Genomic DNA, 15984 nt, shown 5'->3' on the forward strand with positions numbered 1-15984 from the left:
AAACTTATGGCCCAACCTTCCACATTCTATACTGTAACTAACCCCAAATATGTATGCTTATAATGAATACATATTTTTCACCAGCTTATTCTTGCTTCCACATCACTCCTCCTGTCATCTCCCATGTTTCTATTTTAAGCTTGTGAACCCTTCAGTGCACAGCTATATCTTCCCATTCTTTGCAATGATCTATGTCCAAAGATAGAAATAAATAATAAGTAAAGTAAATGTTCTTACTGGCCATGTCAGCTAACATAGAATAAAAATATTGTTTATCTTCATGGCAGATTAGACGGTCATGAAAAACTCTCTGGCACTCATGACAAAACAGCCTGAATATCTGTAACTGATCTCGAACGGCACTAGAGTCACACTGCAATATGCCTGTGTGGGAAAAATACATGAAGACTGCTGTCATTTACACAAGATACTATACTTTTTAAACAAATATGAAATACGTAAAAATGCATCTGACTCTACTAAATGTGGTAGGAGAATATGATCTCTCTCTCTCTCTCTCTCTCTCTCTCTCACACACACACACACACACACACACAATATTATAACCTTATTGTGTTGTGTGATTAGGGCCTGTGTGTTCTATTTTTCTATCATAAATATACAGTACATATATGTGATTCTGATCTTTGCCTCTACTGATCTTTGAAATTGAATATACTATTTCACTTTGTATCTCGCTCTGTCTTTTAGCAACTCACAGAGAGGGTGGACAAGCAGGCTTCAGTTCTGCTAATGAGCATGCATGCACCAACCAATCATTTCTGGTGATGAGGTCACACTCCAGCCTGGTGAAGGTGTTATCACCTCACTAACTGGCTCCCTGCTGGGAAGTCCTCAGAGTAGCTTTCAGGAAGCACAGGAACTCTTCTGTTCCAGTTCCTGCCCACTCCTGGTCATGCTAGCATCTATATATTGGAAACTGTAGTGTGTGGGTCACCAGTCTCAAACTTTTATATTTCAGGGTCATGGCATGAAAAAGGTTGAAGACCACTGTTGTAGAACTGACTACAGAGCCACAATTCAGAAGTTCATTTCTGTATCTCTAGTTGGTGTATCCCTATCATGCTCCATTATAGCACTTCACTCACTTGAACTTAAGACAGTACTCCCAGAAAACCAGTAAGGTAATTTTGGCTTCTTCAACCCATCCTGCCTCCTGTCTTCCTTCTACTCTCTTTCCTCTGGTTGTTTTCTCCTTCCGACTCCTACAAAATGCAAAACCTAGCCACTCAGCCACAGAACTATTTGTAATCTTTGCATTCTTCTGGGAAATCTCTTTCCCTTTGCATTCTTCTGAACCAGGCGGATCCACTAGTGAATCCACATTGCCCTTACTGCAACAGAAACAAAGCTGGCGTAGACTGAGATAAAATGAAATTGCAATAATGCTGAGATAAAGCTGAATCACACAAAATTACAAATCAAGCACACTTCATTGGCTCTCTTTCTCAAAACTCTTTCTATTCCACTCTCCCCTGGATATTCTTCATCACTGACCCAGAGTTTGACTCAGCTGACTCAGCCTGAGCAAAGCAACTCAGCTATTCAGACATAACTCATCCAAGAAGGCTAGGAGAAGTAGGATCTACTGCCCATTAGTTTCTGACTAAACCGTCCCCACTTCTTCCTATGTGCAGCCTATTAACCATGTGGTCTTTAACTCTCTACCTTTAACTGTATGGGGTATGCTACAACAAATAGTTAAGGATCCTTTAACATGTTTGTTTGGGGTACATGTACAGGTTCATTCCTATGTGCTCCTGAGCAGGTGGGATAACACTATTTATATATAGGTTGAGCCTCATTAGTCGCGTGGGTTCCATTCCAAGCACTCACATGGATGGCAAAAAACGCACTGTAGCAAATTAATTTAAAAAACAAAGTTTCTTTGCTCCATTGATTTAAAAACAGCCTTGCTGACCTTTGTGATGTAAGATAAGAGTCATTAAAAAGACAATCCATCAATCGGTCTTCCTCCAAGCACTCAGAAAACTTCACTCATCCCCTCCCTTCACCAATGCAAAGTAATCACCTTTCTTTCATGTGCTCAGGGGGAAGGGAGGGGTCCACTAGAGAGAGAAAGATTGATGGATTGTCAGCCAGTTGTCCTCTCTCTCTCTCATTAATGAGGCTATTGTTAAAGGACTGTTCAGTTTTTTAAACTGATTTTAAAGGGATGCATCTTTCCCCTTCTCCAGGGATCAGCACATTACTTCTCATTTGCAGTGGCCATTCGTGTTGACTCAAATTCATGTATAAAAAATCCATGTATAAATAGGCTGGACCTGTACAGATGCAAACCCTGATTCCAAATATAGCCATATCTGTGATGGACGAAAGAGAAACATATATGTGACAATATAACTACAGAAATATTCTACGCAAGAGAGCAGTACCTTCATCTTACTGTGCTGCAGGTCATATTAACTACCAAGTACTGTCTGTCTACCCATGTGCTATACAACCACTGAGATGGAATATAAATGGAGATGAAAATATCAGAAATATAGATAGATGAAATGCATTCATGCAATTTAATATCCTGCCTTCAACATCAGAAAAAGAATGATACCCGTATTTATCAAACATGTTGCATAACAGTATAAACTGAGAAAAAAAATCCTAGTAGATTCCAAAAAGCAATCATTTTATGCTATGAAGCATGAATTTGATTTCCTTTACTAGCTTAAAGTGGGTAGCTTATGACTATTATTTGTAGTACTAAAATGGTCTTGTCCCACTAATGCATTGCAGCTGACAAATTCCTGTGGCTTCAAACTCCAAAGTATATTAAACAGTCCCCCAATTATTATTATTTTTTATTATTGAGCACGTTGTTCTCTGGAGTTTATTTGGTGGTTCACATTTTAAAAAAACAACTGAAGGTATAAAAGAAAGACATAATTTTTTTTAACAAGGCTTTCCAACTTCTAATTGAAAGGCCTTCCGTTTACCTTCCCTTGATGACAGTATGAGTAATGTGAGATGGAAAAGTAAATCATTTAAAAGTATGCTATACTTTTAACAACAATGACACTGAATGGTGAAGGTACACCACCTAATACATCATGTCCTGCATAAGACTTCTCAACAGGATAAGAAGCATGAGTATGTTATAAAGAATGCTGCAAGTCAGCAGTTTTCAAATTGTGGGTCTGGGACCCACCAGTGAGTCATAACCCAATTTTGGGTGGTTCACGAAACCTGGGCAGGACAGATTAGGCTATGTGCATCAAGTTGCTATTTGGGAGGGAGCACAGTTGCCCAATCACCATTGTAGCCACACCCCATGGCATTCATAAACTTATAAAAAGCTAAACGCTGACATTCAAATGCAAATGCTGACAAACTCAGGCGAATTTTGCGAATTCCCCGAACAGGTATATATTTCCACACATTAGAAATACACATCAGTGGATTCAGCAAAACAACGAAGAGTCTTGTGGTGCCTTAAAGAGAAACCAATTTATTGAAGAATAGCTTTTGTCAGGTTCTGGTCAACAATCACTGATGTATTTGTGGTTAATGAACAAAGCTCTACACACTGATTGAATGGGGAATTCTCTCAGGCAACTAGCCTAGCCAGGAGTGCTGAGCAATCAGACATACCATGCCTGCCCCTCCAATCCAGAGTTGGTAATACTGGTGACCCACCAGTACTATTTCTAAAGTCTATCACAGCAATTTTCAACTCACAGCAATTTTCATCTCGTGGCACACTGACAAGGTACTAAAACTGTCAAGGCACACCCCATTAGGCTTTTGACAATTGACAAGGCACACCATGCTGCCAGTGGGGGGCTCACATCCCCATTGACCCTACCGATAACTGATCTTCCCCCAAATTCCTGTAGCACACCTGTGGACCACTCGCAGCACACTAGTGTGCCATGGCACAGTGGTTGAAAATGGCTGGTCTATCAGACTGGAACAAGTCTAAGGAATGGTACCTTCGTAGCATTGCTATTACACTTGTAATATTGTTACATTTGATACACTTGTAACATTACTGTTAAATTTGACTGATGAAAAGCTGCATCTGTCTAGAAAAATGGCTCAGCTTGGGCAAGAAGGCAGCAGAAAGTGGTAAATAGCAGCAACAGCATAGCTAAAGGGGGGTCAAAACGCTACTGATGGTGTGGCAATGTGCTGTGTAAATGACTCCTCACCCTCACCACCACAGCCATAGTGGGCGGTGGGAGCAACATGAAGGCATCTCCTTTGCATTGCTCCTGTCACACAATATGGCTCTGGTGGTGAGGGAGAAGGGGCCACTTATATGGGGGGTATCAGTAGCATCCCGATCCCCCTTTAGCCACACCACTGAGTAGCAGGAATATAACAGTCAATATGGCCAGAGCTGAATACACAAATAGCCCCATGCAATGTAAATTCCCATGTGGCAATGCTGAGGTGGCTTCCACTGCATCCCACAGAGAATTTTTGGCTGCTGGAAGTCTCTTCAGGGTAAGGGGACATTTGTCCCCTTGTCCAGGGGTAAGTGCCAGCAGCTGCAATAGATCAACTTGGACCTGCACCAGTGATATTGCTGGCACAAGTCTATGCTGATCCAAACACAGATCCCTCCTGGGCCTGATCTGCCTGCCCCCCATTTTGACGTCCCCAGCGCTGCACTTACTTGCTCTGGCAGGCCTCCTATCGACTAATGGTGCCAATGGGAGGGCCCCAGCCTTCCCACTGGCACACATAAGCCTTATGCTGTTGCAAAGTGCTTTACAGCAGCTTTTGCAACAGTGTGCACCTGTGGAACATGTGTTCCACAGACTCAGGTCCTCATTAGCATTGGTCCATAAGGTTGCAATCCTGTAACCACTTTCATGAGAGTAAATCCTACTGAACACAAGAAGCCTTATTTCTGAGTAAACCTGTACGTGATTGGGCTGTAAGAATTAGTCATGTTCCTAACGGCTTGAACATTTTGTAAAGCTATTTGCATTGCCATTGTCCATCACTATTACAGAGAAAACAGCCTCAAGAGATATGGCTGCTTTATACGGTTTTAAATTCCAGATCAAGCTAACTATTACTACTGGGATCATTACTAATCACTGACAATATTACTGATCACTGCATAACAGACCTCACTATTGGTTACACATACTGTTCTCAGTTGAAAAGCACAATGTTGTCTGTATACACTGCACAAGTTTTCCTTCTGTACTATTAGCAGTATTCTTCTCTCGTCTCTTCAAATGCCAAACTGAGTTTCTTGAAAATGTATATTTTCTAAATGTATAGAAGGTAGTGTTTTTCACAGCACTATTAAATGCTATTTAAAGCTACAATATACACACAGACAGTGCACTGAGACATAAAACATGCAACACTAAGTGCAATGGTTAGTGAGAAATTCCTTGAGAAAATTATTTGACAATGAAAGTTCAGAAACAGAAAATTTGCCATATGGAAAACATACATCTTACCTTGTACACACTTTGACAAATCACGTAAATTAAATACATAATGAGATTTTGCAGGTGTTGGGAGAAGATCAAGGCTCATTCTTTGATATATTTCCACAGCAGCATCTACTATACTTTTTGCACTCTGCTTTACTGCTGGAGCGAAGTCAGCCAAAAAGCCTTTTAAAATAGCCTAGGCAAAAACACACACAAAACTTTTTAAAGCTCAAAGTAAAATTAAAGTTTTATTTTGCTTGTGAAAGCTTCTGTCTTTTACTATTCTCAAGCAAGCAGTGATTCCAAAGTTTCTTTGGTGTTCCCCTGTCATAAAATGGCTTCCAGCAACTCACCCAGTGTGCCACCAGCAACCATTCGGAACTCACTGCTGTAACAGGAAGCCCACTGCTGAACCAAGAAAGGTGAATCTGACAGCAGTAGAAGAATGAGGAGGAATGAGGGAGTTCCCAGGCAGGCCAACTATATCACAACATTGTATCTTCACAAAACTCCTAACAAAATTGATTTTTGTGCTAACAGATGGGCAGCCCAATTCCACCAGCACTGACTGCCTTAAGGCAGTTGTAAAATACACTCTGGCAGCATGCAGAGGTATGCACTGCCGGAGAAATAGCAGGAAGGCCAGAACCTTCCCATGTGCATCAATGGCTCTACAAAGGCTCGTTGAGACAGGTCAGATGTCAGGGGAGATGGTGGGGGAGGGGGATGCGACAGGGTGGGGGATGGGCAGATTGAGTCTGGGAAGGGTGCAGGTTTGGTGGCAGTAGTGGCCACTGAATTCTAACCCCTTTCCCAGGCCCAATATCACAGAGAATTTATTTATTTATTTTATTCACATTTTTATACTGCCGTTCCTCCAAAGAGCCCAGGGTGGCGTACATAGCTGCTCCCCTCCATTTGTCCTCACAACAGCCCTAGGAGGTGGGTGAAGCTGAGAGAAAGTGACTGGCCCAAGGTCACCCAGGAAGCTTCATGGCTGAGGGGGGATTTGAACCTGGATCTTCCAGGTCTAAGTCCACCTCCCAAACCACTAAACCAACCTGGCTCTCCAAACAGACTTGCACAAGCAATTTCACTGGTGCCCGTCCAAGTAAACCACTGTCGTGGTGTAGAAATTTACCCCTAGGTAAAGAATGAATGTTATCTTACCCAGAGGATACCTCTGCAACTGCCCCCCACAGGATTCAGTGGTAGCCATTTTCGCACCACAGCATCGGCCGGTGGGAGAACAAATACAACTAGGTTTTAATTATTTTAAAATAGGTAACATTTATTTAAGGGAATAGTCCGGGTAACAATAATACAATAACTTTGATGTGTTTTTATATAATGGAACAAGGACCACAGTTCTGAACCCATAGCAGGATAGTAAAATTCTAACTATGAGGAAAAGCATATTTACAATGATCTAGGAATAAGTCTCTAAACTACAATGAAACTGAGGAAGTCTGAAACTGTTAAAGGTATGCTGATGGTCAAAGAATGATTATCAGCCCATAAAGACAAAAGTAAAAAAGCCCCTATACGCATTTAATTTCACATTTAAAGAAAAACACTGCACAAAAATGAATTGATACTGGGTTTGGGTGGTTATTGGCTATTCACTCAGACATCACTCACCGAGTTTCCATGCACTTGATGCAACATGCATTTGAATTAATTAGGGTCAGGCTCTCTATGTATCTACTGCCAGTCTTCAACAGGAAGCATACATGCACTTTAAAAACCTGCAGTACTTCAGAAAGTGACATGTGCTGCTAAAAATCTGCCCAGATCTAGTATCATGGAGCAGCATACTGTGACAGGGCATAATGAAAACTCTATATTTGTTTCTTGTATCTATAGGGAAGTGGTTACTGACCTGAAAAATTTGTTTAAGGCTATGCTCAGAGGGAGTTGGAAGACACAGCATAGCAAAGTGTCTTATGAAACGTGCTGTAACTGGATTACGTCCACCACCTGGAGGTGCACAGGCTGAAGCAATAGTCACATCCTAAGGGAAAGAGATCACAGAGAATTTGTCAGAATACAGTACTTAGTAATGTCTTTAACCATTATTTATTATTTATTACCTTTTTATATAATCATGTCAGGTTCTGTTTCTTGGAATGAAATTTATGGGATTTTTTAAAGCAAGCAGCAGCTCAACTAACATGATTAAAACCCTATTCTTATTTTCAGTTTGGCAGTGAACTGGAATTATGAAATCCTATATAGGGGGGCCCAGTATCCATGGATTCAGCTATCTGCAGGGGAGGGAGCAGGGTGGGGCTGGAGGAGCTCAACTCCCCCAGATCCTGAGCCACTGTCAGGCTTCACGGTCCGACATGAGACTCCTTGATTCTCCAGTGGTTCAAGAGCCGCAGCAGAATCAAGTAGCCCCATTACAGGGCTACTTCCCTTTCCTGTCCCCTTACACTTGTCCCCTTCCCCCAGAGGAGCCGCTGCGGGCTGTCTGGCGTGCGCTGGATGCTATGGTGGCCATTTTGGCACTGCGGCAGCTTTGTGTGTCAGGCAGCTCAGGATTGGGCTGCCCTTCAACAAATCATGATGTATTTGAGGCAAACCAGGATCAAATGACAATCTGAACCCATGGTTTGAAGTTTGTTTATTAACCAAAATTTTGTCTTAACTGTGATTTTGTGTTACATCCAAACAAACAATCCTGACTTGACTCTTCATTTTGATTTGTTTCAAGGTTTTGCCCTCATTTAATACCTATCTACAAAGATGTCAGCCTAGATTAGCAGTGGACGATGGACACTAAATGCTGTAAAGTTCTCTCAATGGGGCTCTCCTTTGCCTAGTCACCCCTTCATTCATAGACATCATACACAAACATAAAGTTTATGTGAAGTGAGGTGGTAGTTTGATAAACACTACCCTATAACAAACTCTAAATAACTAACTCTAAACCAGGATCAATCCTCCAGCTTTTTCTGTGGGCAGTTCAAATAGTTTCTGGTCAGTTTGCTCCAGAACAGAGGACACTCATATCATAATATTCTAAGACACAAGCAATTCAAAGCAGACCTACATGTATTTCTTTCCAGAACAGTTTATCTCGGTCGTAGAAGCCTCCAAAGTCCTGGTACTGTCTTAACAGCTCAATAGGGGGTTGAGAACCATAGCGATCCAATTTAGGCATGTTTAGATCATCCACAAAAATGATAACTCTTTTTTTCCCCGGTGCTCCTATGCAACAAAACAGTAGAAAAACCGCTGCTGGTAAGTGTCCCCCCAAATAAGTATTTTAAAAAGTAAAATGACTATCCTATGTAACTAAACTCCTAAGTGAAGTTTCTTGAAATTGTGTGTTGTTATGATTCTTGTTTTATCTAACATGTTAGCTAATCTTTTTCATACTTAGAACTAGTTGTTTAGTAGAACTTTGTCTCTTGAGTTTTGGGTATAAATTAACTGTATACGGTTGTATAAGAGCATGATCAAACTGGACACATGTTTTTGCAATTTTGAATTCATGTTCTTATGAAGTTCACAATAAGACAGTTGCAGAAGGGTTAAAACATCACAAGAATAAAACTTACACAAAAATGCAAATTGTGTGTTGCTTTAGTGCTAAAATTAATAGAGCACTTCCTGGATGAAAATGTTTTGGATTTGACTAAAGTAATATTGTTTAAAAGTTACATAAAATTATTTTCCTTCCATGGAGTCACATATTTTGACCCACATTCTCTTTTAGGCAATTTTAATCAGCAACTCTACTTGCTAACAACTCTAATACTATAATTGAAACTCACATGGGTGTGGATAACCAGCGTATATCCATGTGATTGATTTCTTAAACAAGGTACTTGATTGGATTGACCTCAGAGTGAATCATTGTTTTATGAATATTATTTAACTTGGAGGGGCCAACTCATTGGCTCATGGGAGTACTGCCAATGAGTACTGCCAATGGTGAGAGAGACAGAGAATCAGGAAGTGTGTGTGTGTGTCCTGGCAATAGAACTGTTGCATAGAACAGTCTGCATGGCTGAGGGTGGAAGCATGACAAAAACATATCTGTAATACACACTAATAATATAATTTTTCACTTTTGATTATATTACCTTAAGACAGATGTATAAAATTTCTCTTGTCAATGCTGCCCTCCAGTGTAAAACTGGATAAACTACATTTAATAATCCTCTTCCATCTGAATTTAAATTCAGAAGTGTTATAAAACCTATAACCTAGAGAATTCCATGCATCCCCCCCCCACTATTTCTATGTTCCATTATCCACTCTTATCGCTAAGCCAGCCATTTTCAACCACTGTGCTGCGGCACACTGGTGTGCTGCGAATGGCCTGCAGTGTGCCGTGAGAGTTTGGGGCAGGGTCATTTGTTAATAGGGCCAGTGGGATGTGAGCTCCCCATCAGCATCCCGGTGTGCCTTGTCAATTGTCAAAAAATTTATGGTGTGCCTTGACAATTTTAGCACCTTGTCAGTGTGCCGTGAGACAAAAAATATTGAAAATCACTGCGCTAAGCTCTGGAAGAGTATCAGTTCAGTTCAGTAAGACCTTTATTGGCATAAAATACAAAGAAAGAACAGAACAAGACAGGAATGTACAAAGACAACACAACATAAGCATAAACATCAGTCACTGCCCAGAGTCCCAGGGCTCTGCCTGGCTATTACTCCAGATAAAAAGGAAGCAACATTATCCAGAGTCTCAGGATCAGGAGTGGAAAGGAGAGACTGAAGCATGGTTGAATCCTCCCAGCCCTGCATCCTAGCTAGCAATGGACCTAGAAATTTCTTGCGTGACACAACATGTAGCGGGCAGTAAAAAAAGGTATGCATTAAAGTCTCAACGCAATCCCTACCACACTTGCATTTCCTCTCTAAGTAGGGGATACAGCTGAACCTGCCCATTAATAAGGCTGATGGAAGAGCGTTACACCTTGCCAGTGTGAAAGCTCTCCGGGCCTGTGGGCACACCAGGTGGTAAAAGAAGGAGGCCGGTTTCCCAAAACTGACTGGAATATGAAGATGGAGTGGAGAACATGTGGTTCTGGCGGCACTAAACAGCTCTTGTTGTTCAATATCTAGAATTCTTCCTTTGACAATTCTGTAAGCTGCATCACAACCAATCATACCTAACTCTTCAGTGTCCAGCCCTATTGACTTAATTTTAGTTAGAAGATCAGTGATCTCAATAGGCAGGACTGGATCCGATAATAATTGTTGCATTAGATCAGAAGAGGTGGCGTTAAATAAAATCCTAAACCAAAATTTCAGAAGTCTTAACCATACAGTAGTCCTTAGGCGAATTAACCCCACCTCGAGACACAGGACCAAGTAGGGAACGCACCTGGGTAAGCCCAAAATCTTCCGTAAAAAGGAGGCTTGGACGCGTTCTAGTGGTTGGTTAATAACCTTATACCAGACAGGAGAACCATAAAGAACCTGGGAAAGAACCTTTCCCTTAAACGCCTCCATAGCAGCCGGAACATAACCATTTCCGCAGGTGAAAAAGAAACGGGAAATGGCTGAGGAAGCTAGTTTGGATGCGTTCTGCACTGCCTTGCGATGAAAAGCCCAAGTGAGTCTGTAATGGAAGTTGATACCCAGGTACTTGAAATGCTTAACCTGTTCCATTTTGTTGCCATTACAAGACCACTTAAAAGCTTTCCATCTGTTAGCAAATATCATTATCTTAGATTTAGCATAATTGATCTGCAATTTGTTGGTCAAAAAATACTCTGTGGCACGACTGAGCAGACGTTTCAGGGAAGAGTATCAGTTAACCTTCCTCACCATTCTGGAGGAAAACCTATAGGATTTATTAGGAAAGTTCTCTTTCTGTTAGTTTAGCAAGGGCACACCCATCATGGAGTGCTACTTGGGCCAGAAAAAAAAATCCAAAACAAGCCAAAAGAGTAAAAAAAAAAATACCCACAGTATAAACAAAACTGCAACCGTAACAAACACAGTTCAGGCAAATCAGAGCCCAATTTCATCAAATTTTTCAGTGCTGGTGCAGCTGTGCCAACGGGGCATGCACTGCATCCTGTGGTGGGGAGGCAGTCACAGAGGCCTCCTCAAGGTATGGGAACAATTGTCTCTTATTTTGGGGCTGCATTACAGCTGCACTGATGTTGGAAAGCTGGATAGGATTGGGCCCTCAGTGGTTACAGTTCACTATGTAACATTAAAATTTAATGTTTTTAATGCCTTATTTGATGTTTCTACCTGTTGCAATACTTGATTAAAAGCTTTGTTAGCCACCTCGGGCATTTGTTTTGGCATGGGAAAGGTGGGATATAAATCTCTTAAATAATAAATAAAATGAACAAATGCAACATTAAACCTCTTTACCTAAAATATTTTTTCTTTTTTTTTCTAATTTGGACTCAATAATCTCCTGTGTCCTTGCAGATGATGTCTGAGCAGAGAAATTTAAATAAACAGGAACATATCCAGCTTCCTCTTGTATTCGGTTGAGCAATGCCCTGGCAACGACAGACTTCAGAAAAGAAAAGAAAATATGATAGACAAATTCCTCGTGATATATTCTGAAATTCCACTCCTACCTCAGATGGAGTAGTTCATGAGTTATGCACAAAGAAACCTAGATTTTTTTATTTACTAAGAGTTGAAATTGTTTCCTTGGAGTCAGATTATTCAATGTATACTTACAAAAAGCTTGAGGGGGTTTCCCACAGTCACGCCCAGACTTGATTTTAAAAAATATGCTCACTTTTAAATTTTCACAACCTACTTTAACCAAAACTGTTGAACAGCACATTGTTTATAATGTGTCCTTTTGTTCTAGGGTCTCTTTTTCTCTTATTTAACCTTATTACCAGATTAGGGAAACAAATTTATGGGGAGAATCATTATCAAAAAAATAATTTTTCCAATGTTAGAAAATCATTCCTCCCACTCTACAATGTTCATCTGTCCTAGAGGAATACCTATAGTGTTATTCAAAATAATATCTTAATAACATTCCCTAAAATTGCTTTCTAATAACCCTTGGTGAATTTGGTGTATTTACTATTAAACCAAATGTTCAATTAATTTTGTTCTACAAGCAAGAATTCTTACCTTGCCAACCCCTGTTATCCCTGTGAATAATACAGAATGTCTGACAGCTAGCAATTTTTCCATTAGAAAGCCATAACGGACAGTATCAGTGGTAGGAACAAGCATTTCAAAAAATGGCACTGTACGGTTGTATTTAAAAGTAGGTATAATTCGCTCCCAATGTTCCAGTCTCCTAATATCAAAATCAATGTAAACACTCCACAAATCACCAGAGGTTGGAATCTGGAAAAGCAAAATAATCTTTATCTATACTTGAAACATACTTCATATAAGCCAGAATCTGGAACCGATTGTTCTTGTCAAGAAGGGTTGGGACACACTCTTTTTGACAAGGACAGATTTGAGACAGTTAAAATGAGGCAGCAGGTCTCTTTGTGAAGAGAGACTCTGCATAAGAGTTTTGAACGATAGCAGAAATTACCAATATGTTTCCATGTGTTTCGGCACAATCATGAAGACCAGAACCTTGCTATTGAAATGAAGCCATTTCAGGATTCAGCACAAGAAGGGGTACACTCCATGTCAGAGGCCGAACTGTATACAGACAACTCCAGTGGCCCAGGATCAAACAGTACAACACTCCTAATAGACATACAGCTGGGGCTGGCAATTGCTCTGAGCTGCCATGGCTGCCCAAGCAATGTCAACTTTGTCCCAGGTTGGCACAGGCCATTGCCTCTTCCATGTCTCTCCTGTTCCCACCCTGGCCCACCTGGGAGGGCAAGAGGTACTTCCTGTGCTCACTGCCAAGGGCTGCCCCAGCCCCACAACCACACTCCTGCCTCCCTGAGCCCAGCTGGATGACAGCTACAGGCTGTAAGCAGTTACATATATAGAGGGACACAACATATAATTCCCACATCAGCCCATGGAACCTTATGACTGTCCAGCATATTCAACAATCCAGCACCACCCAGGTCCTGAAGGTGCTGAAATTTTGGAGTTTTATTGTATTTTGGATCACAACAGAAGCAATGAACAATCATAGGTACTTGTTTTAACAATGGGTTTAATTTGAGGCAGAACATGGCCCTGAAACTGTTTTTAATGCCAGGGCTGTCATGGAACATACACAATAAATAAGGAATAAAGTCCATTCCCACATCTCATTCACACCTGGGATTATTAGAGTTCAAAAGTTACAAAGGATGGTGCTTACATAGGCACTATATCTTTGCAGCTATCAAGCACCAATAAAAATGAATTGTTTGGGGCTTGTCTGAATCCAGGAACACTTATGAAAGTAACTCTGTATAGCCTGAATTAGAAAAAAAATATTCTTTGTGCTATCCCTTGTTACACTGTAATCCTCTCAAAGGAATCTATAAACATTGGAGTTCAAAATATGTTAGCAACATGGCATTTTTTATACCTTGGCATCTGGATTGTCCTCAAATTGCTGCCTTATAAATGTATCAAAAGCGTCCCAATAATTCTCAGTTAAGTTTCCACCAAGTGACCACAAATAACAGAAAACAAAAGTCTGGCAAATGAGTGAGTTCAATCTTGTTTGTTCCTGTACAAACAGAAAAAAAGAAAATAAAGTAAAACACACATGTGTATTTAAATGTACTGTATATGATTATTTTTCACACTAAAATAATGTAGCAATTTTGAAGTAACTGGAGATAATTATTAAATCTTCCATGACAAAGATATTCTAACTAGATCCGAGTGAAAGCCCCTGAAGGGAGAGGCAAATGGAGAGGAAATTTTGGAGATTTTCCATAGACAATTTTCAAGGTGGGGAGGCAACTTTTAAAAAGCAGCAGAAGCATGCCTCTTACTGGTTGTCATTTTTTCCCAGAACGCACCTCAGGAAAACACTACATGATGATATAGTTCTTCCTAGAAGGGCATTCTGGGAAAAATGGCAGCCACCAGCTGGCAGCCAAGAGGAGTGCTACCACTATCATTTTCAAAAAAAGGTAGGAACAAAGAATTTTGTCTTTGTGTGTTTTATGATGTGCTTATTGTTTGATTAATTTTTGAATGACATCTTGAGTATTCTCTGGAGCCACTTAATGGGATAGAAAATTAAATACAGGTCGAGCCTCATTATCAGTGGATTTTGCATCTGCAGATTTGACTCAACACTGATGGCCATCCATGTTGAAAAAAAAAAGTCCCTTTAAATGTTTTTCAATAGGATATAAGTGTGTGGGGGAGGGGAAGCTTCTCTTACCTTGTGTGGCAAGCTGGTGGGCAGTCTCTGGGCACTCCAGGAAGCTATTTCCAGATCATGCCATTCACCCTCCATTGCAGAAGCTACCCAGCACCTTGCAGCACAGCCACCATGGTTCCTGCTAGACTCACTCACTCACACAAGACTGTGCTTTCCTAAAATCATGCGGTCCCCTTTACCCCTCACTGCTACTGCCGCTACCCCCATTCTGAACCTCTCATGGGGTCTGTCCCCTCTTCATAAGCCAGTCTAGGCTCAGAGGAAAGTTTAAAGAGACACCCCAGCAGCACTTCTGTGAAGCGACTGGCTAAGATCTCTAGTCCTCTTGGCTGCTTGGTTGCTTTTGGGTTCACTCATGTCCCCTTAAAAACACTGAAACAAGGAGGCTTCGCTTGGTTCTGGTTCCTCCTCACCCATAAGATGAAGCCAGCTGCAAAGCTTCCCTTGACCCCCAACACACGAGGAAGCAGAAGCCAAAACTTTTCTCCCTTATTTCCAAGTTTTTAAGGGGATGTGAGTGACAAATCTAGGCAAGAAATGAGCAACAAGTGTGTATGCCATTTATTATGTTAGAAATGATTTGTCTAGAAAGGCCCACAAAAAAGAATGCAGTAAAAGAAGGAATGTGTTACAAAGATATGCAATATCCTTCACACTTGCCAGCCTCTTAAGGCTTCACCATATATAGAAAAGATACTGAGGCTCCCCCAGCCCCCCAAAAAAGAGCAACCTACACTTTTGCACTGAGAGTAAAGGAAATAGTTTACCAGTTTCATGCTGGGGCCTCCTGGTCCAAGAAGCAACGATTCCAATAAACTACAGAGTGTAGCAACTTTACTGATATCCACTTGTATTATAGCTTGTGTGCATTTTTTGTTAACAAATTTTAGACCATCTTCAACATAACGACAAAACAACTCAAACAAATAGGATTTTGTTTCCTCATTAAGCTAAAAGGAAAGCAAATACTTATGGAGTTATTGTTTTATTGCCCTCTGAAAATTATGCACGTCATACAAAGCAAAAGCATCTTTTACAACCTTTTACATACTCACATAAAAGTCACACAGATATGCATGAAGGTCCCTTTTATGAAGTCGAAGTATTCGGCCATCTAACTCAGTATTGTTTAATATCCAGTTCCAGACTCACCCCACCATTTTGGAAACTCCAGCCGCCCCATCACAACCCTGGAGGCACCATGAGGCCAATGGCTAGTTCTCCCTCCACTCCAAGCTGTCAGGGCACAAGGAAGGCTGCTGCTCAAAGGAA

At 40.9% G+C, this 15984-nt stretch overlaps 1 protein-coding gene across 1 annotated transcript in view; it reads right to left on the reverse strand.

Moving 5' to 3' along the window:
* Positions 1–15984, reverse strand: part of DNAH6 (dynein axonemal heavy chain 6) — a 192545-nt gene that overhangs the window by 109083 nt on the left and 67478 nt on the right. Inside the window, exons 36-43 of the mRNA XM_066618431.1 lie at positions 15480–15662; positions 13900–14043; positions 12528–12749; positions 11796–11943; positions 8500–8657; positions 7324–7455; positions 5466–5637; positions 238–384 (exon numbers count right to left, since the gene is read on the reverse strand). Coding sequence (XP_066474528.1) covers positions 238–384; positions 5466–5637; positions 7324–7455; positions 8500–8657; positions 11796–11943; positions 12528–12749; positions 13900–14043; positions 15480–15662 — 1306 coding nt within the window. The remainder of the gene's footprint in view (positions 1–237; positions 385–5465; positions 5638–7323; positions 7456–8499; positions 8658–11795; positions 11944–12527; positions 12750–13899; positions 14044–15479; positions 15663–15984) is intronic.

The sequence above is a fragment of the Tiliqua scincoides genome, chromosome 2, assembly GCF_035046505.1.
Source record: "Tiliqua scincoides isolate rTilSci1 chromosome 2, rTilSci1.hap2, whole genome shotgun sequence".
Lineage (NCBI taxonomy): Eukaryota > Metazoa > Chordata > Lepidosauria > Squamata > Scincidae > Tiliqua > Tiliqua scincoides.